The sequence below is a fragment of the Diceros bicornis genome, chromosome 3 (genome assembly GCF_020826845.1).
Source record: "Diceros bicornis minor isolate mBicDic1 chromosome 3, mDicBic1.mat.cur, whole genome shotgun sequence".
In the NCBI taxonomy this organism is placed as follows: domain Eukaryota; kingdom Metazoa; phylum Chordata; class Mammalia; order Perissodactyla; family Rhinocerotidae; genus Diceros; species Diceros bicornis.
Window position 1 is genome coordinate 88,864,306 of NC_080742.1, and position 22,782 is coordinate 88,887,087.

General features: G+C 39.7%; 1 protein-coding gene across 4 annotated transcripts in view; it reads left to right on the forward strand.

The window, feature by feature from the left end:
- AGK (acylglycerol kinase) overlaps positions 1-20,375 on the forward strand; it is a 74,986-nt gene extending 54,611 nt beyond the window's left edge. For all 4 annotated transcript variants that reach the window (XM_058531581.1, XM_058531588.1, XM_058531595.1 and 1 more), the window contains 7 exons: positions 1,211-1,290; positions 4,012-4,069; positions 8,597-8,744; positions 9,205-9,302; positions 15,687-15,757; positions 17,679-17,763; positions 19,144-20,375. In XM_058531581.1, coding sequence (XP_058387564.1) covers positions 1,211-1,290; positions 4,012-4,069; positions 8,597-8,744; positions 9,205-9,302; positions 15,687-15,757; positions 17,679-17,763; positions 19,144-19,281 — 678 coding nt within the window. In that variant the 3' untranslated portion in view covers positions 19,282-20,375. The remainder of the gene's footprint in view (positions 1-1,210; positions 1,291-4,011; positions 4,070-8,596; positions 8,745-9,204; positions 9,303-15,686; positions 15,758-17,678; positions 17,764-19,143) is intronic.
- The last annotated feature ends 2,407 nt before the right edge of the window (positions 20,376-22,782 follow it).

Consider the following 22,782-nt stretch of genomic DNA (forward strand, 5'->3'; position numbering starts at 1 on the left):
TTGGCACCCAGGAGACTAATACATCCTTGCTGTCCCAGTCGTGAGTTGCCTCACCATCACCTCTTTGCTCTGCCATCTCTCTCTCTCTGGGTCCCTTTTCCCTTGCTTATGCAGGTGCAGAGAGCAGAATAGTGAATCTGCTTGAACCGATACACAACTAAGGAATAAGAGGCCAGTGTCTTTTATTTGTGGGCTGCCCTGTTTGTGTGTGATTCTCCTAGAAAGCCCTCACGTGGTTCTAGTGTAGTGGGAACAGGAGTGAAAGCGGGATTGAAGTGGGATTGAGGGGGAAGCACTCCCTCCCCTGAGGTGAAGATTTAGCATACTTTCTCCAGGCCAGCAATTTACAGTGCCGAGGATTCTCCTCCAGGTCCTAATCTTCTGCTTATACTGGGTGTAATGATGGCATGATGCAAACTGAGCTGGTTTTGTGCCTGTTTATCAAGTTCTGTGGAGTTGTGTCTCGCATTTGTCAGCTTTCTTCGGGATGTGGGGGTACTCCTGGGCTTTAGCTGCAATTCTGGCTACAGGAAAAGTCCCCTTGAGAATCCTGGTGTATATATATTGTTTGTACTTTAAGGAAGTTCCCTCGGGGAGTATAAACTCTTAGAGGCAGTGGTTCCATTGTGTGTTTTCTACATGTTGCTTAACTTACTGATTTATCAGAAATTCACTGATTGCAATATGCGGTATTGGCCATAAAGCATTGGACTAAATCTGAATCACTTTTTATTCTGACTTGTTATGACAAATATCTGGCTGTATTTTCAGATATGCAGGTGAAACATTTTAGAGTACCAGGATTGTGATCTTACTTGAGCACTCTTGGCCCTGTAAAGAGAATGCAGGCTTAAATTATCTTTATCTTGGACGAGTATATGAGAAAGAAGAAATTCTTGACTAATTGGTCCAAGAACCAGCATAGTTAGGTACTCCTTAATTTACAGTCTGAAGTATAATACAGTCTGAAGTATAATATGTTCCCTTGCCATCAGGTTTATGAGGCCTAATATATAAAAATTAGTTTCATTTTACAGTATGGTTTATTCAAGTACTTTTACTGAGCACTCACAGAGTTAATTTCTTCAATTTTGAACATCCTTTTTAGAATTTTGGTTTGATGAAAAGTAAACATTTGCTGGGTACTTAGCTGTAGAGAGTTCCAAGTTATTGTAATCATTAATTGAAATTAAATGTGTTTAACTTCCAGGGTGAAAAGGAACAACCTGTGTTTGCAGTGACTGGCCTTCGATGGGGATCCTTCAGAGATGCTGGCGTCAAAGTTAGCAAGTAAAGGATTACTGTGTTGATGTGTGATGATTTTTTAAAAAATCTTCTTATTCTGTCTCTGTCTTTGAGGTTTCAATATAAAGTGATCTTCTAGGGATAAATTTGGTGGGCCTGGAGGTTGAATTAGGTATGAATAACAGAGGTAGAGGTTTATATCTTATATGCAGAAAGGTTGGAGAATGTTCCAGTTTCCTCCACACTAGCTTGCTGGTAGCTAAAGAGGAGAAGAGTACGTCTCTATTTCTAAACATAATATTTGAGCATAGGTTGGGCTTAAGCTAGACTGAAGGGGGACTGGATTGCCTATCATCCTGCAGCCTGCTTAGCTGGGTACAAGTGAAAGGCACCGTTGGAGCCACACCCCTGTGGAGCTTTTACATCCTGGTCGGAAGACTCCCTGAGAGCTGTTGTTTTGGAAGCCCTAGCAGATTGAGAGACCACAGGCTGCCTCTTTCAGAGAAGGAGAAAGGCGGATGCCTGGCTGTGTTGTGAGGTGGAAGAAACAGGCCTGTTGAGGAGGTGATTAGAGGGCCACCTCTGGCTTTTCATGGGAATGGGCTTATTTTCGAAGACTTCATTGTGTAAAATGGAACTGTTGGCCTGGAGGGAAGGTGTGTGGTGTTCTGTTTGGTGTGGAGAGGCAGTGTGGCAGCACAGGCTTCCTGAGGTGGGGCTGAAGGAGACACTGCGTGAGGTTCACTTCGTATCTGGTGGGTGGTGCTTTTCTTTACCTTTTCTTAAAAACAGGCTTGTGATTTTAGTGTAGTTTAAATGAATTTTGATTGATCTCACACACAGCTTTTATCAAGAAATTCTTCTTTCATTTCATAGGCATTCCCGCCACACTTTGTTCACAGAAATTTCTCTCCCTTATTTCATGTTATTATTCCTGCTAATGAGGTTCCTGATAGTGGAATGTCAGAAGAGAGCTATTACTGAAGTATATTACACACTGCATGATTTAGTATTTCACATCTTTTTATTTGCAAGTATGCCGTGATTATCTTGATTCCACAAGTTACCTTGAATTTGATCTGTAATCTCAAATACCAGCAGCTCACCAACAGGAGTTGCCTAGTTTTCCCTGAAAAAGTCTAGTGAGAACAAATTGCTTTCTAAAATGTATTAATTGACAATTAAGCACAAGCATAGGTCAGCCCCTTTAGGAATACTTGCCCATCTCACATACTTTCCCACATTTTGATTGATTTCTGAACAATGAATTTTAAAATTCTGGTTGTCATTATCTAATATCTTGACTAGGACTCTCCACTGAGTTGCTCTGTGTGTTATGGAAGAAACAATAGGCATGTGAGAAATGATTTCCTAGCTGGCCATAGGAAGACTAGAAGCATGGTGTCAAAATTTGCTATTGGTCAAGATGAAGCAGACTGGGACAATTTGGAAATAAACTGTCTTAGTCAGGATGTGTTTCTATCTGGCTAACCAGGAAAAGAAGCAGATTATTAACTAAGCTTAAAAAAAAATCAGATGATCAAGGCCCTCATTAGGAGCACCACAATATTAACCTGAATAATAATTAGAGTGGCTCCACGTTGCTCATTGGATTATATTTAAACTCCTTATTCTGGCATTCAAGGCCCAACTCAATCTGTCATCACCCCCAATTACCTAGTTATGTATCTTTACTTTTAAGCTCATTCTCAGCGTTTCCTGCACCTTTGCTACTCCTCTTGCCCAGAATGATTTCTTTCCATCTTTCACGTATCTCAGTCCAGCCCATCGCTCTAAATTCCATACCCTTTACTTTCTTCTTGTGCTGTTCATTATACAAGCATAGCTGCTCCAATAATTTGAAGCCTTTAATGATTTCTTCTCCCTTCTTGACTCTCCTAACCAATAAATAGTGATCAGTTTATACCATGTCATATATATAGTCATTTATTATTTTCTGTTCCTTTTTGGGGTTTATTTTCTCACATTATAAGCCCTCAAAGGCAGGAATTTCATACTCTGTATTTCTTCTGTTTCCTCCATATGTACAGTAAGTGCTAAATAAATGCATATTGATCAGAATCAACTAGGGAGCAGTTAAGATGGGCTGGCAGGTGACAGGTAAGTTTTAAGAGAGGATTCTACTTTCTGCTGCTTTTCAAATTCTAAGTAAGCATCTTTCTCTCTTCAGTCGCTTTTATGTACTTAGCAATATGAAGTAGACCCGCTTTACTCCCAGATTTAACATTTGCCATTTTAAAGCTGCATAACATAAGTAATGGGAAATTATGCTGATTTACAAATTTTAATTGTATGTTTGTGTGTGAGAGAGAACATGGTATACAGGATCTAGTCATTTAGCTTGTAACACATTGGATCACCCAGCATCTGCATCTCATTGTAGCTTTATCATTCTCTACTCATTGCTCTCTTGAATGTATACTCAACTGTGTTCTATGGTTGAAAGTATATATTACAGTGATACTTGTGAATTTAGAGATTCAAGGAGACTCTGATTATATATCCCTTGTAAATTGCAAGGATCTATCTACTGTATAACTGATTATGTACTGTTTGACATGGCATTGAAATGCAGATTAAAAATTTACTCTAACACTCTCTTCTGCTAAGCCGCAATCCCCAAGCCTCCACAGCAGACACTCATAGTAGAGGTGTAATTTCATGTATTGTCTGTCATGAATGGTATCTATCACACTGATAGTTCTTTTAATATTCTAATTAGATTTTCATCTTGATCTTTCTCAGGTACTGGTATCTTGGGCCTCTAAAAACCAAAGCAGCCCACTTTTTCAGCACTCTTAAGGTAAATGCAATTTACAATGTAGAAATTTGCCCTATGTTATTCTGTTGTTACTCTCTGTGTGTGTATTTGGAATCTTTTAAAAATTTCTTCCTACAGATGTATATGACATGCTTCAATACTAAAATGGGGCATATTTACTTATAAACAAATGCAGAAAGCATTCCTGTTTTGATAAGCAATTGCCCCTCATCTGCCAACTCATTCCCTCCATTACCAAACCCATATATAATTTCTCTTTACCATTCTACTTCCCCTTGCCTATTCATTCACTTGCTTCTGCCAGACAAATCTGAAACAGAATGATCGTTATGTCATCAATTATTTGTAAGTCTGTCTATATTAGTATCTGTAAATGAATTGAAGATTTGTATCTGAATGTATCTAATCATACAGGCTTGTGTATAATATTGGAGGTTTCAAACTGTGCTAGTGAAATACGGGTAGTGGTTACCCTACTGGACAGTATAGGTATAGAACATTTCCATCATCAGAGAAAGTTCTGTCAGGCAGTGCTGCTATAGACTATACATTGAAAAATGTTGACATAGAGAAAAGCTGAACCATGTATATGAATGAAAATGCTAATAGATAAGTCATCCTTGTCTGTGGCCTACATACTGCGTTCACTTTTTCTGCAAATCAAAGTAGTATATTCACAATTTGGCTGGTCAGTCTGAAAACCGGCAGATGATGTTTGTAGTGAAAAGTTTGGTACTAATGTTAATATTTAGAGTATCAACTGTTTTTCTAATTATAAAAGTAATATGCAGAAAACATAGCTCCCTTCATCTTCTAAATAAATTCCAGTTGGATTAAAGAATTAAATGTAAAAAAATAAAACCACTAAAGTACTAGAGGTAACCAATCTACATGATTATTAAAATGAACTTGGGAGGACAAGGCCTTTAAGGCAAACTGTATTAGCAAAATGCGTTATTACTATCGTTTAAGGTAATAATTTCATTGGTGGGGTGGTGAGCATGTTTAGGAGAAAGAGAGTAACTACATATTTAAGTTGTAGAATCTGGGAGAATATAAACTTTTCACCATTTCTTCAGCAAACGATTATTGAATATCCATTGTGTGACAGCCTTGCTATATGCTTGGAATACAAAGTCAAATAAGACAAGTTTCCTGCCCTCGAGAAGTATTCATGTGCTGAGAGTGAGGTACAAGTAAACAGCAGTTTGGCAAGTACGATGAGAGAAATACGGAAAGACTAAGATGGGGTTAGAGAGGAGGGGCATTTACGTCTACTGAGGGTCAGCAAAATCTTCCCAGGGAAGGTGACACTTTTGCTAAATTTTGAAATATATATAGGACCGGATAAAGGGTATTCTGGGTGGAGAGGCCAGGATGTGTGAAGTCACAGCGGTGTGACATGGTCTTTAATTATGGCCAATGCAGTAGAACAGCAGGAAGGGGAATTTGAAGGTTAGGGAAGGGCAGCTTATGGCAGGTCTTGATGTGGGATCTGACTTTTATCGTTAAAGCACCAGGAGTTATTGAGTCTTAAGCAGGGGAATAATATGAGCAGATTTGCACTTTAGAAAAATTGCTTGGCAACAGTATAGACAAGAGGTTGGACATGGGTAGCTAAAGTCATGGGCATCAGATGGAAGATTGTTAGAGTAGTCCAGGTGAGAAGTGATGAGGTCTAGACAAGGCAGTAACGGTCAGTATTGACACCACAGGATGGATTAAAGAGATATTGAGGTAGAACCCTCAAAAGTTGGAAGGAGAGTATAGGATTCCCAGATTTCTGGTTTAAGGGACTACAGTTTGGTAACTAGAGTTCTCCATTAATGTTGATAATAGAGTAAGATCAAGTTTGTGAAGAGAGATGAAATTTTCAGTTTGGCACATACTGAGTTTAACATGCCTGTGGTACAGACAAGTGGAGATACAACTGGGACTTAGGTCTGAAATTCAGCAGAGAGATCTGGGCTGAAGAAATAGATTTAGATGTCGTAAGTGTATGAGGGGCATTGAAACTATGGGTTTGATGAAGTTACCATTGAGAACAGATTCCAGGAATAGCCTGGAGGAATGGAAACAGTTAAAGAGCCAGAAAAGATGACTGAGAACTGCTAAGAGAAAAATCTAGGAGAGAGCCCTGACATGGAAGCCAGTGGGAGAATGTCAAGAAGAAAGTGAGATTTCAAGAAGCAACAGTAAAGAGTTTAAATAAAGACAGGAAAATATTCATTGAATTTGGCAACCTCTGAAGGCTTGGTAACCTCCTCAGTGGAGAGACTGTGCCGTATTGAAGAAAGTTAGGGAATAAATGGGAGGTAAAGAAGTGGAGACAGCAGGGGTAGGCTAGTCCTTCAAGAAGCTTGACTTTGAAGGGAAGGAGACAGAAAAGGCAAAAGCTAGTGAAAATATGGGGTCAGTGGAGTGTTGTTTTTTGTTAAGTGGAGAGAAAGCCATGTCTTCATACCCTGAAGCAAAAGAAAAAAAAGAATAGGAAGAGATGAAGAGAAAGGAGACAAAAAGCATGACTGAGTTGGCACAATCCATGAGCAAGTGGAAGGGCGTGGGGTCCAAAGTAGTGGGTTAGCCTGGGACGGGGAAGGGAAACCTTTTTCCTTGAGACAGGAGAGAAATAAAGAAGAGTTCTAGAAGAAAACAGGGGGTTAAGATGGTTCTCACTGCTGTCCTGATATTCTCACTGAGTGTAGGAAGCAAAGTGACCTGTGAAAATGAAGTGGGTGTGGTGGTGGTGTGCGGGATTTTTTTTTTTTTCTTTTTGCTGAGGAAGATTCCCCCTGAACTGACATCTGTTGCCAGTCTTCCTCTTTGTTTTTGTACATGAGCCACCGCCACAGCATGGCCACTGACAGACTGGTGGTGTAGGTCTGCGCCCAGAACTGATCCCAGGCCCCTGAAGTGGAACGTGCCGAACTTAACCAATAGGCCACTGGGGCTTGCCCAGCAGGATTTTGAAGAAAGATGGAAATAGGGAGGTTTAGGAGGATTATCAAGTGGCATTGAGGACCTGAGACCAATAATTTGCTGTGACACTGACATGCTTCTTTGGGTGATTGTTTTTCCCTGTATTAATACTCAGCAAGAGTATTTTTTCCCCTCTAATAATACGGAACCTTGATGTAGAAGTACAGAAACCTAGTGACAAGGTTGATCCAGAATTGGGGTTTTTCAAGGCATATATTTTGGAAGAATGATGACACAAGAGGGCCAAGAGTGATGGAAAAAAGAGGCTGATTTAAAGTAATTGACACGTAATTTAGTACTGAGGGAAAATGGTATGGTCACAGACTGGAATTCTCAACGTGATTGAAAACTTGGTGTGGTTAGGATCTTCGGGGCCAAAAATTAATACCCCTCTCTTCCTCTTCTGAGTTTGAACCAAGTTATGAAAACAAATGTAGGAACCAGGCAGATGGAGATCAAAATATGAGCTTTATACTTGTCAGCAGGAGTGAAGGACACAGGTTAGATATGTGGTCACAGCCTGATTGCCTAACACTCCAAATTGAAGTTATCCACTTAAAACATCTCCTTCAGGGCAGAGACCACCATAGTAAGCTCACTGTGTGAAGAAACAGTGATGTGTGAGTCCCCAGGACGACCACATGCAGAGAGAGAGAGAGAGAAGGGGCTGGGTGTATGCATTGGTCCTTCTGGACCTGGGGAGGAGTGAGTGGGGGATGGAATGAGAGAAGTCAGAATTGTTACTCTTTTGTAATTCACCCAGTGGAAACTTGAGAACAGGGGAGTAGTTCACCCTAAGAGACATTGGGCCCAGAAGAATATGGGATATGATGGGAGAGTAGGATATCAAGGTTTTAGATTGCCAAGATGGACTAGTTCTGGGTACCAATAAGGACCGGGAGGTGGCCAAGGAAATGGGTGGCTGTGGTGGATTAGAAGTGATGTCAAGGGCTGAGAGACTAGGGTGTTCTTTTAATTATTCCTGTGGACACTGATGAGACCCATGATGACACTGGACTCAGGGTGCCAGTAAGTAAAAGAGAAAAACTCTAGAGTGTGAGGATGATGATGTTTGAAGCAGGAGTGAGAAGCCTTGGCTGGATTGCAAGTCTGCACAAAACCATTCTGGCCTCTGTGTAGAGTATGATTCCAGAAGTGAAGAAGGTATTTGATGCAACTGGATTTTGTCCATTTCATTTTTGTGTCACCATCTGTAAACCAAAGGTTAATTTATTATGGGATGATTCTGTGTTCATTCATATTGATGAGTTTTTGGAGAATTATAAGCAGTGGTTGTTAGTCCACTTGGGTATCTCCTCTCTGTTGATGTTGGGGAGCGCAGAGGAGGCAGCAGTCACAGAGTTCTTGGTTTTCAAGATATGCCTTTAATGGGCAAAGAAAGCTGGAGGATTCCACACTCCAAATTGGAGATAATTCCATCCACTGGGAGGAGATGACTGGTTAGCTTTCCAGCAGGTAGAGGAAGAATACTATCCTTTGCAGAGAGAAACTCTGAGAGTTTGGAATTGTGTGTGTTTAACAAAAGTATTTCTCTTTTCACATTAAAAGGAGTGGCCTCAGACTCATCAAGCCTCTATCTCATACACGGGACCTATAGAGAGACCTCCCAGTGGAACGGAAGAGACCCCTCCACGGCCCTCTCTGTACCGGAGAATATTACGAAGGCTCGCGTCATACTGGGCACAACCACAGGATGGTGAGCAGCGTGGTGACTGAAGATGGGAGAGCCCTGGTTGGTTCAGGACCGCCTAAAAAGGCCCCCAGATCAGTGCTAGAGACTTCACTAGAGCAAGAGAAGCCTTTCAGGGGTCACTGAATTCAGCCTTCTGTGTGTCAGAGCAGAGCTTAAACCAGCACAGACACGTCCCAAGAAGGGGAACAGCCTGTGTCATTTGTGACAAACAGGGGCCCCCTCTTTCTGTCACAGACCTTTATGTTATTGTGGCTGCTTTGGTAGCGATATTTTAAGCATAGAGATTCCATTTTGAGCTTGGCTCTTTATCCCGTGTATAAGAACTAGGAAATGAAGAAAACTGAGGTGGAGAGTCAGCAGACGGGCGTGGGAGGCCAAGCTGAGCAGCGGGGAGCTGGCCGTCGGTGGTGTCACGATGAAATGTTAATGAAGAAGTTAACCTGTATCTAATGCATTCACACAGCCCTCTCCCAAGAGGTGGGCCCAGAGGTCTGGAAAGAAGTGCAGCTGTCCGCCATTGAACTGTCCATCACGACACGGAACAGTCAGCTTGACCTGACGGTGAGTGTGCTTTTTTATGAGAGAAGCGTTTGGTATCTGGGAAAAGTGACAAAGGCTATGTGTTCTTCCACTAATTCAGTATTTTTATTTTTACCTTATGGGGATAGAGAGGAAGGGATCAGGAAAAAGAGGATGTGGTGTGCCTTTAAAGAATAATAGCAATGAGAAGAAACAGCTGAGTGAAGTAGTGGCCTAGAAGCTTGAGGGACTCTGATCACGTATTATGTACATTGCTTAGTAGTAGTCACCAAACTTTCTGCCTTCAGAGAACTGAGGGAGAAGGGCCTTTAGAAAGAAAAAATTAGCCTGCTCTCATTTGTCACAGGAATAAAAAATGTGGAACTTTTTACTTGAGTAAATATTCACCATTTTTGTGACTATATTAATTATGTAAATTTAGGTCCCCAGGAGAAAAATATATATACATATATATTTATGTATATTTGTATACACACACATCTGTATCTATATTTACTTATTGTTTTGAGTCTGATCTGTTGATATGCACTGTCCAATACAGTAGCCACTAGCCTCATGTGGCTATTTAAATTTTAATTTAAATTAATTAGAATTAAATAAAATTTAAAGCTCATTTCTTCAGTCACAACAGCCACAGTGCATGTGCTCAATAGCCATATGTGGCTAGTAGCTACTGTATTGGAAAGCACACATACAAAACATTTCCGTTAGCGCAGAAATTTCTACTGGATAGTGCTGCTGTAGACAATACACTAAAAAAAAGATTGAAATAAAGCAGGGAGTGGCAAAGTGGTCTGCCACCTGTTTTTGCATAGCCCACAGCTAAGAATTGATTTTACATTTTTAAATGGTTGGAAGAAAATCATAAGGATAATATTTTGTGATATGTGAAAAGTATATGAAAGTCAAGTTTCAATATCCACAAGTCAAGTTTTATTGGAACACAGCCATATCCATTCACATACATGTTGTCTGTGGCCGCTTTTGTGCTACAACGGCAGAGTTGAGTAGTTGCGACGGGGACTGTATGGCCCAAAAGCCTAGAACATTTACTATCTGGCTATTCAGTGAAAAAATTTACTGACCCCTGGTATAGAGAAAACCTTAGTAGTTTATATTAGTGAGAATGTCAATAGAAAAGTTATCCTTAACTGTGGGCTAATGACTAGGATCAGGTTTTATGCAAATCAGAGTAGTGTGTTCACAACTGACCTGGTCAGTGTGAACATGGGCACCTGGCATTGAGTGGAGTGACGGAGACACGAATGAGTGAGATGGATGAGACGAAGCTGGTGAGGCGTTTGACGCTCGTATTAATATTGAGAGTTTTTAGTGGTTTTCTGATGAAAAAAGTAATACTTGTCCATTGCATAACATTTGGATAATATAGCTCCCTTCTTGTTCTGAATTAATTCCAGCTGGATTAAAGAGTTAAATGTAAAAAAGAAAACCATTAAAGCAGTAGACTGAGATCTGAGTGATGATCAGTATAAACTTGGGGAGGACAAGGCCTTTCTAAGCAGGGCACCTAAGGCAAAAATCATATTGATGCATTTGTCTACTTATAATTAAAAAAGAAACTATAAACAGAATTTTTAATGACAAATTGGGAAAAATATTAGAATGTGATAGACCAGGAGTATAGCTTTCCTTTATAACAGACTCTTAGGGTAAAACAACAAGAAATGGGCAAAGGACTAATATAAACAACAGGCAAAAGGAAAGACTAGAAATTCACAAAAGAAAGAAACATGAAAAAAAATAGTTTATATTTGCTGACGATTTACTACATGCCAGGCCTTATCCTAAGAATTTTACGTAATATCAACTCATGTAATCCTCATAAGTACGCTATCAGGTAGATCTAACTTTTATCTGCATTTTATAGGTAAGGAAACAGAAAAAGTGCTCAACATCAAAGAAATGCAAATCAAAATAGTGCCTATTGAATTGTCATAGATTAAAAAGCATGCTAAGGTTCAGTGTTGGTGTGGATGGGGAAGCAGGTAGTCTTGCGTATTTCTGGTGGAAATATAAATTGGAGCAGCCTTTCTTGATGGCATCTGGGCGGTGTATATGAAGCATCGAAAATATAAGCATACCCTTAGCCCAATTAAGTATATTTCTAGGAATTTATCTTATAGAAATAATCAGATGGATTCATAATGTTGATGGTCCCTTATTTCTTACACAATGGAATTCTGAAAGCATTGGTGAAAGTGAAGGTATTAAGGTTAAAAAAAATAGATTCTGTTCCAGAGGAATTTAAAAAAGAAAGATAAGATTTCTAATTATACATGTCCTTTATACCCAATCTCTGATAATATGTATTCCCAGTATTTTGTTCATGTTCTTTAACCTTGTTCTTCTCTCTGATGATTGAATACCAATGAATGGGTTGAGTTCAGTGAGTGTGTGAATGCAGTTCAAGATTAGCCACATTCGAAATGCCGAGCGCTTTTTATCTTTGTGCCAATTATAAAAGTATGTGATACTGCGCTTCTTATCACTAGGAGCAGCACATCATTTTCTTTTTTCCACACCTCTTTGTAAAAATAAAAAGCAAATGCAATAAAATATTCAAAGACAATGAAGCTGCCATGTAATAGCTCAAAATGTTCATTTATCATTAAAAAAGAGTACATTCACAATATGAAAGAGGCTTTAGAGGTGTGGAATGTGTGAAAATTAGGATCTCTTGTACAGCTGTGTTCATGGTATTTATAATCGCAAAAGATATGAAACAAACTAATCAGGGGACTGATCAAGTACATTTTGGTACATTTATTTAAAATGTTCTATTTTATTGACACGGAAAGATGTTTATCATACATTGTTAAGTGAAAAACCAGGTTAAAATGATTTGCATCAAATGATTTCGTTTTTCTTTAAAAGAGAAATTCTCCAAAAAAGAATGATGGACGTGAGCCTCCAATTTTATATTCTATCTATACAGAAAGCCAGTTGTCTAAGCACCATTTATTGAAATGTCCATCCCCTGCCCCCACTGATCTGCAGTAACCTCTGTCATACATCGAGTGTCTGTGCACACAGAAATGTTTCTAGTCTCTATTCTATTGTCTATTTGTCTATACTTGTACCAGTACTGTGCTTCTCTTAATTATTATCATTTTATAAGTTCCTCTGTGTTTTTCTTCTTAGAGTCTCGGGTATTCTTGGCTCTTTGACGTCTATAAAGCTCTTAGAATGTTTATTTTATTAAGTTCCACATAAAAATCTGTTATAATATTGATCAAGATTACATTGAACCTCTAGATCAATTTGAGAAGAAATGACATTTCTACAATATTGACTCTACTATCCTATGAATGTGGCATCTCTCTTCATTTTTTTAGGTTTTTAATGTCTTTCAATGAAGTTTTATTGTTTTCTCTATAACATTCTGTCTTTTGCTGGATATATTCCTGGTTATCTTAACTTTTGATGCTATTGTAAATAGCATCTCTTAAAATGTCATTTTCTATCTGATTTAGTAGAGGGACATGTAATTGATTTTTTATATTGATGCTGAATCAGCAACCTACGTAAATTCTTATTAATTATACTGTTTATCTATGGATTCTTTCGGATTTTCTATACATTCAATAATATCAACTGCAAATAGCGCAAGTTTTGCTTTTTCCTTTCAAATACCTAGCTTTCTAGTGTTTTATCTCACCTTATCGCCATTGGCTAGAACCTCAGTCCAGCGTGGAAGAGACGTAGTGATAGCAGGCAGCACTCGTATTCCTGATCCAGAGATAAAGGTTTCATTGCTCCATTCTTGAGTTTGATGGGGTTTTTATAGATACCCATTATCAGATTAAGGAAGTGCCCTTCTATTCCTAGTTTGCTAAGAGTTTTTATCATGAATAGATATTTAATTTTATCAAGTACCTTTCTGGCATCTATTGAGATAAGGTTTCTCATTTAATCTGTAAAGGTAGTAGAATACATTGATTTTTTTCCCTGTACCAGTTGCAAAAGACAAATCCTAGACTTGTGTCTATAACTATGTACTCACTCTCTTAGGTGTTTCAATCTTCGCACGTCAAAAACTGAGCTCCTGATCTTCCCCTCCATCCCTTGAAACCTGCTTGTCCACATCTTCCCCCGTTGCGGTTGATTTAATTCTGTTCTTTCGGTTGTTCAGGCCACACATCTTGGAGCCACTCTTGGCTACTCTGTTTCTCCTCATATCTAAGCTTTGAGGAAGTCCTGGTGGCCTCACCTTCTAAATACTGCCAGCACTTCACATGGATCTCCACCGCTACCTGATCCCAGCCACCACCGTCTTTCAAACCTGGATTATTACAGTAGGTTCCAAAGTGGTCTCCCTGCTTCCTCCTTTCCCCCCTTCATTCTACTCTAAACACAGTAGCCAGAGGGATCCTTTTAAAATGAAGCCAGATCATATTTCTCTGCTTAGAACCTTCCAGGGGTTCCTCATTTCACTCAGCCCAACAGCCAATTCCTTGTAATGATCTACAAGGCCCTCCTGCTCGAGCCCCCCTCCTCTCTCACTTCATCTCCTGTCGTCCCCTTCTCTCGCTCTGCTCCAGCCACACTGGCTTCCTTGCTGTTCTTTCACATGTCAGGCATGCTCCCACCTTAAGGCCCCTGCCCTGGCAGCCCTTTGTGTGGATCGCTCTTCCCTAGACAAGCAGTTCTCAAAGTGTGGTCCTTAGATCAGCAGCATTTGAGAACTTGTTAGAAGTGAAAATTCTTGGGCCTCACCCCAGATCTGCTGAACCATAAACTCTGAGAATGGGGCCAGAGTCAGCGTTTTAACAAGCCCTCCAGATACTTGCTAAAGTGTGAGAACCACTGCCCTGATATCCATATTGCTAATTCCCTCACCTCCTCCAGGGGTCTCTCAGAGGTTACCTTCTCAATGAGGCCTACCTGGACCCCTCTTTAAAAATGTCACCAATACCACCTGGTATTCCTTGCTGTAATTCTTTATTTTTTTTGCTGAGGAAGCTTCACCCTGAGCTAACATCCATTGGCAATCCTCCTCTTTGTTTTGCTTGAGGAAGATTAGCTCTGAGCTAATATCTGTGCCAATATTCCTCTATTTTGTATGTGGGACACCGCCACCGTGTGGCTGGTGAGTGGAGTAGGTCTGCACCCTGGATTCAAACTCACGAACCTGGGCTGCCGAAGCCGAGCGTGCAGAACTTAAACCACTCGGGCACGGGGCCGGGCCCTCCTTGCTGTAGTTCTTTTACCTCATTTCTCTAAGATACTTATTAATATACTCTGTAATTTACCATTTATGCTAATATATATATTCCATAATTTACCATTTTTATACTGTTATACTCTAAAATACTTCTAATATAGTCTGTAATTTATTATTTTATTTTGGTTATTTTTTGTTTTGTTTATCCTCTCTACCCTCCCCAGTAGAATGTAGGTTCTTCGTAGGCAGAAATTTTTGGTTTTTGGTTCATTGATATAAACCAAGCACCTAGAAGAGTTCATGGTACGTTGCTGACACTCAATAAGTCGTTGTTGAATAAAAGGTGAACTTAGAGCAAAGTCATCCCCTCTGTGTTTTGTAATTCCTTGCTGAGAGGTCAAGGTGTATCCTTTAATCTTAGGCAAGGGCCGTCGGCTCTCAGAGGCCTGTGGGTTATCCTGGGGCTACAGATTTTGAACGTGTCCAAAAAGAAACAACACTGCTATTTGAAGCAGACACAGAAGTGTTGGGATTGATTCATAGAGGGCCAGGTTTGTATTGCTGGCCACTGACAGGTAGTACATTTGGGGGAATGGCACAAGAACCACGTCTGTTTTAATAGCCACTTCCTTGTAGCTCAATTCTTGCAGAGCTTTCTGTGGTTGGGAATGGAAAGTTTTTAAAACATTACCATGGCATAAATGGATTGCTGCTCTTCAGCTCTGGTTGCATACCAAATTTGCTTGTAGAGCGTTTAGAAACAGACACTTGGGCTCTCCACACTGAGGAGCTGATGCAGCAGATGTGGTGTGATGCTGACATACAGTGAAGATGGAGACTTGCTGGGATAGAGGGGCTGAAAGCTTGGCCTGCAAGGGAGGAAATCCTAGGGACTGCCACAGCTGTGATTATGAGTGACAGAACTTCACAAAACTCCAGACCTGAGTTTTTATTTAGCGTATGTATGTAGTAAAAAACAAACAAGCAAGCGAGCAGTGGAGATGAATTTTATGGTCTGTAAATTATACCTCAATAAAGGTCTTAATGTAAAAAGAAAAAAAAAAAGAATTGAAAATATATTCAGGATTAAGTAACTAAAAATAAAGTCCCCTATATAACATACACAGCTTCGAAACGTGAACCTCCAAGGCGAAAGGATGACAGCAGGCTGTATTAGCCAAAATTTAGAGTATTAATGTTAGTCTTCCTAACCTTTTTAGAGCAAAGAAGATTTTATGAACATCTGCATTGAACCTGATACTGTCAGCAAAGGAGACTTCATAACTATAGGGTGAGTGGACTGGGCTTTGTAGGAAATGAGGCTTCAGTAGTTTGTATTCTCAGACTTGACCATTCAGAGTGCCCTTCAAATCTAAGATGGAGACCCAACGAAGGACTTGTCTCGTTGGGGAATTGTAGCTTTCTTTTTTTCATTTGGGTTGACGTGTATGCATGCACCTCTCCTACTCTGGCCTTCCCTGTTCATTTTGGGAAGATCAGAGTATGGGAGCAGTCTTTGCCTTACAACTGAAATGAAAGAATTCAGTGTAGCATGGTACAGCGTCCAGAATTTTGGCTTCAGGGTCAAAATTGCTAGATACAAATCTTGATTCTGCCACTTACTGGCCTCATGACTTGGACAAATCATTTAACCTCTCTGAATCCTTTTCCCAGTGTATAGAATGGAGTAATATCTCTATCTCAGGATTGTTTTTGAGTCTCAAATGAGAGAATGTGCGGGAAAAGTCTTTTTCATTGTGAAGCACTTTACAATATCAGTTACTATTCATGTCAGTCTACCTTGTCCTATTCCCAGGGCATTAATGAAAAACTTGAAAAGGTATTGAGTACTTTGGACATTTTCTAGGCTTTTTTCCCTTTTCCACTACAAAATACCCTTCCAAGTCCTGCCTGATTTGTTAAACCCTACCTCTGCCAGAGTTTTGTTGGTTAAGAATGCTCTAAAACCTCCACCAGTCTTCAGAGCATCTGAGGAGCCGGCGTGTCACCATGCCAACTGGGAATCTGCTCAGCTCTGGGTTCTGTGCTTTGTCTCACAGCTCCCTCTCGTGCCCGTTTAAGGATCAGACATTTCTGCGGCTGCAGCTGGATCTCCATGGCTACTTCATTATCTATACCAGCACTGGCAGCAGAATGTTTTTCATTAGTTTGTGTTGTTCTCGCCTTTGGTCCAAATTCTTCAGATACTGAATAGCTGATTCTGCAGCTCAACTTTGAGTTACTTGCTGCATCTGTAGTAAAAGGAAGAGGGAAAAGCCTTTCCCTTGTTCTCCTAGAGTGGCCAGAAGCCACACAGAGGCTGGCCAGTGGAGCACTATATTTGAATCGCCTTCATAATAATGACATCCAAAAATAGAAAGAAAAACCCACTATATTGCTTAAATTAGGTGAAGTCATTATGCTCTGCATTATTGCTATCATCTTCATCAGCAGCAATAACACGGCTTCCTTTTGGTCTCTACAGGAAGTGATGTCGGTTACCTCTGGGTATCTGAATACTGTGAAGTTGCTTTAGAAAACTGAAGTACTATTGTCAATTAATGATAAAGAATGGACTAATTTACTCGGATTAGCTTTTACTCTTTTTCTACTTTATATGACTAGCTATGAAGGATATATATACATGAAATGGAGTGTGTGTAGATAGACAGTCTCTGGTTTTACTCCAAAGCCATTTAGTCAAGGTAAAGATGTAATATGCTAAGACAGGACTAAAGAGAATCATCAGAGAACTTCTAAGACTGGTTGTTCATATATATAAAGAAAATATCTACTTTAAATTGGAATAAAAATATTTTCTCCTTCAAGTAACAGACTCACAAGTACCAAATAACAAAGCTTAGTACTTTTCCTAAAAAAATTTTATTCTAATTTTTAATTTGGGATTTTTAATAGCCAAAGAATTAGGTACATGTGGACTTATTTAAAAATAAAGAACCAGTCAGAGAAAATCACCCAGTCTTAATTTCATGCACAGTCTCTACAGCAAGTAAACCTTCTCAATCTAGAACATATCACAGTGCTAAGCAAGAATCACTGTGGGAAAAACTGTTCACAGAACCTCATGGTTCAACTGATCGTGAGTCTACCTATTTAATCTCATCAAAAGAGACCAAGAACTCGCTGTGTTCTTGCACTGTGATGCAGTTGCCAGCACTGGTTTCCAGGCTTGCTTTTTCCTGTCCCAACAGAAGTAAGAAGGTGAGGGACCCCACGCTGCGAGCTGACGGCACGGAGTGTCTCCAGGCCAGCCAGTGCACTCTGCTGCTTCCTGAGGTGAGCAGGGGGTTGGCTGTCCCCCAGCTTTTGGTTCTTTCTTGATCAGTCCTCCTTTCTGCTCTTTTCCCTCCTCACTCTCTATTAACAGACCCTCATTTAGGCACCCAGGATGTGCCAAGCACTTTGCCAGGCTCTGGGTTACATTAAGGGACACCTGAAGAGATGCAGAATCCCCAGAGTCACGGACTTAGAGTTGGATTCCCGAGAACTTCCAGTGTTCTTAAGTCAAGGTTCTGTAAAGTGATCTTTAGGTCTCCTGAGCTTTTACTTTTCTGAATGTAAATTGTGCAAGGGGTTACTATACTATAACACACAGTGAATTCTCTAGTTGGCAAATGTTAATGGTGGATTCTACCTTCACATTTTCTATAAAGGATCTGCAAGCAGTTTTCAAGATGGCACTAAATTTTTCTGTATTATGAAATGCCAAGCTTAGTAGAACAACCTATGTCAGTGGAAAAGAAGAAATATAATCTAAATTGTATGGTTAGTTATTCTATTAGTAATACCTCAGGAAACAGAGAGTTACTACACATCGCCTCTAAAGACGTGTGGCCATTATACTACTGTATTCAAAAAGGATTGTAAGTAAAACAGAAGGTATCTTATCCACAGTAGGTGGCACCATAGTTTCAACAAAGCACATGTTGAATTAAATGCATGAGTTATGGGAGGGTTTCACAGAGTCTATAATGATGTTAATGTTGATGTACCTTAGGTATAAAGCTAAGCAAATCCTAAAGAAGAACCATGAAAATAAGTAAGTGGACATAACGGCTTTCCCAAGAGAATTTGCTTTCTTGCTTTTTGAGAAAGATTAGGGCTGAGAAGAACATATAACATATTACAGTCATGCACCATATCACGCTTCTTTGGTCAACAATGGACCACATACACAACGGTAGTCCCATAAGATCAGCACCGTAGAGCCTAGGTGTGTAGTAGGCTACACCATCTGTGTGTAAGTACACTCTATGGTGTTCGCACAGTGATGAAATTGCCTAACGATGCATTTCTCAGAACGTATCCCCATGATTAAGTGACACGACTGTATTTATGAATTCGTTAAAGATGTGGCAGGACCCCTATCTTTTAATAAATATTTGAAAATTATAACCTTGTTTCTCAAATCCCAAAATACCCTGGGAGGAGATAGAGCCCCCCAAAAAAGTAAACCCTTTTACTTGGATGGTAGAATTGTGATATTTCCAGAACCAGCACTATGCCCATCATAGGCACTGAAATATTTTTTTGAAAGAACGTTAGGATAAATGCTCAGAGAGGAGGATGTTTTCCGTAATGACCTGCTCTGCTGCTATAGTGATGACAAAATTCCAGCTGATGTGTGAGCTGTTCCGAATATTCTCATCTCCACAGGGAACAGGGGGCTCTTTCAGCATCGACAGTGAGGAGTATGAAGCGATGCCTGTGGAGGTGAAACTGCTCCCCAGGAAACTGCAGTTCTTCTGTGATCCGAGGAAGAGGGAACAGATGCTGCAGAGCACAGCCCAGTGAGCAGACGGAGGAGAAGCTGTGTGCTCTGGGACTGCATTTTAGGCCACCAGTGGGACCAAAAGGGAACGAAGCCTCACCTGTCCCCCCAGTGTTGTCAGAGGATCCCAAGGGCATTTTCATGGCAAGTACCCACCGCCTTTCTCTAGCAGTGCTTCCCAAAGTGGACTCATTGCCACTCACTTTGCAGTCGCCTTTCCGTTAGCACATGCTTTTCCGTTGGTGTGACTGCTGATCCCTCCTCATACTGATTTTCCTCAGGCTAGTTTCAGGAGATTCTCACCCTCAGTGGATGGAGAAGGGTTAGACCTTGTCATCTCGCCAAAGTGTGATCACGGGGGAGAGCAGGTTCCTAGACTGTGCAGCTCCTCCGTTCCTGCTGTTCTGTGGCCGTCCTAGGACTTCCAGGGAAGTGCCTGCCTTCCCCACTGCCTTGTCCTCCCCCTAGGCTTCTCCATGGGTCCTGCTGCTTCGTGAGCTGATTCTTAGTGAGCCTGTTCAGTTCTGCCCTCCATCCAGAAACATGTGAGGTGTTTCCCTCTTCAGCTATGGCTGAAATCCTGTAAAATACTAGTTATTTTTTTTAAGTAGTGCTTCTTAAATGTTGGTTTGCATGAGAACAACCTGGGGTGCATGTTGAAAACTGACTCACTTGGAACCCAAACAACTCAATCCAGGGATGAAGCCCAGGAATCTGCATTTTTAAAAAAGCAGCCACCCTCCCCAGGGAGGTGCCTCAATCCTACCTGCACAGATAGTGTAAAGAGTGGTCCACACAGGTCCACTGTTCTGCTCGTGTCCTCCCTAAAAGTATTTTGAAAAATCATGTAGCCCCTCCTACTCTTAAGGTGACATCTAAAATTTTTTCTGGGAAGTTAAAGGTTGCCAAAGTATGTATTTTCTGGTGTCATGTAAATATTGATATTTTAAAATAAAACTGTTACATCACTCTTTTAAACATATTCAGTGTAATTTAAATACATAGCAATTTGACACATCATTATTTACAAAAATAAATGACTAAGTTCTTTGGTAGTTGAAAATTTTAAGTTGACTTTTCTCTTTGTATATGCATTTCCATACCACTTTCTGTAATCTATGCTTGAAATTTTTTATCCTCTTGCCAAAAAAAAAAAAAAATGGTAATATTTTTAGTTAAGTATTAACTCAGTACAGAATAAATGTTATAATTGTTGAAATACAATTGATGAAAACATTAATATAAATTTTTGGTAATTAAAAATTAACATTTTATTAGAATGCTTTTATCCTAGTTAGTTCATTTATCCAGTTACCTACAAGTGAGACAATTTCAATTATATTCCTTGTTTCATTCTTAATAGATGTAAGCACATAAATAAGTTGATGAGCTAGAATCCCGTTAAAACAATGTCATGCAGTCCTTTGAATTCCTTTGGAGTTACATGTCAAAAATCAGTGAGCTATCAAATTAACAGCTTGATTAGATCTTCCTTTAGTTTGTTGAAAGCAGAGAAACAGAAACTAAAGATTTGTTAGCCAGGCATTATAGTCATTTACTTTTTTTGTTTGTTTTGTTTATTGCAGTAACATTGGTTTATAACATTGTATAAATTTCAGGTGTACAACATTATACTTCTATTTCTGCATGATTACATCATGTTCACGACCCAAATACTAATTACAACTCATCACCACACACATGTGCCAAATTATTCCTTTGGCCCTCCTCCCTCCTCCCTTCCCCTCTGATAACCACCAATCCAATCTCTGTCTCTATGTGTTTGTTTATTGTTGTTATTATCTACTACTTAATGAAGGAAATCATACGGTATTTGACCTTCTCCCTCTGACTTATTTCACTTTGCATTATACCCTCAGTGTCCATCCATGTTGTCACAAATGGCTGGATTTCATCGTTTCTCATGGCTGAGTAGTATTCCATTGTGTATATATACCACATCTTCTTTATCCATTTGTCCCTTGATGGGCACTTAGGTTGCTTCCAAGTCTTGGTTATTGTGAATAATGCTGCAGTGAACACAGGGGTGCATGTATCTTTATGCATTGGTGTTTTCAAGTTCTTTGGATAAATACCCAGCACTGGAATAGCTGGATCATATGGTAGTTCTATCCTTGATTTTTTGAGGAATCTCCATACTGTTTTCCATAGTGGCTGCACCAGTTTGCACTCCCACCAGCAGTGTATGCGAGTTCCCTTCTCTCCACATCCTCTCCAACACATGTTGTTTCCTGTCTTATTAATTATAGCCATTCTGAAGGGCATGAGGTGATATCTCATTGTAGTTTTGATTTGCATTTCCCTGATAGTTAATGATTTTGAACATCTTTTCATGTGTCTGTTGGCTATCTGTATATCTTCTTTGGAGAAATGTCTGTTCAGGTCTTTTGCCCATTTTTTAATTGGGTTGGTAGTTTTTTTGTTGTTGAGATGCATGAGTTCTTTATATATTTTGGAGATTAAGCCCTTATCAGATGTATGGTTTGCAAATATCTTCTCCCAATTGTTAGGTTGTCTTTTCGTTTTGTTGATGGTTTCCTTTGCCGTGCAGAAGCTTTTTAGTTTGACGTAGTCCCATTTGTTTTTCTATTGTTTCTCTTGCCCGGTCAGACATGGTGCTTGAAAATATGTTGCTAAGACCCATATCGAAAAGCGTACTGCCTATGTGTTCTTCTAGAAGTTTCACAGTTTCAGGTCTTACATTCAAGTCTTTAATCCATTTGGAGTTAATTTTTGTGTATGGTGTAAGGTAAGGGTCTACTTTCATTTTTTTTGCATGTGGCTATCCAGTTTTCCCCACACCATTTGTTGAAGAGACTTTCTTTTCCCCATTGTATGTTCTTGGCTCCTTTGTCAAAGATTAGCTGTCCATAGATGTATGGGTTTATTTCTGGGCTTTCGATTCTATTCCATTGATCTGTGTGTCTGTTTTTGTGCCAGTACCATGCTGTTTTGGTTACTATAGCTTGTAGTATATTTTGAAATCAGGGAGTGTGATACCTCCAGCTTTGTTCTTTTTTCTCAGGACTCCTTTAGCTATTCAGGGTCTTTTATTGTTCCATATAAATTTTAGGATTCTTTGTCCTATTTCTGTGAAAAATGTTGTTGGAACTTTGATAGGAATTGCATTGAATCTATAGATGGCTTTAGGAAGTATGGACATCTTAACTATGTTAATTCTTCCAATCCAAGAGCATGGAATATCTTTCCATTTCTTTGTGTCTTTTTCAATTTCTTTCAGCAATGTTTTATAGTTTTCTGTGTACAGCTCTTTCACCTCTTTGGTTAAGTTTATTCCTAGGTATTTTATTCTTTTTGTTGCAATTGTAAATGGGATGGTATTCTTAAGTTCTCTTTCTGCTACTTCGTTGTTAGTGTATAGAAATGCAACTGATTTTTGTATGTTGATTTTGTATCCTGCAACTTTACTGTATTCGTTTATTCTAAAAATTTTGTGGTGGATTCCTTAGGGTTTTCTATATATAAAATCATGTCATCTGCAA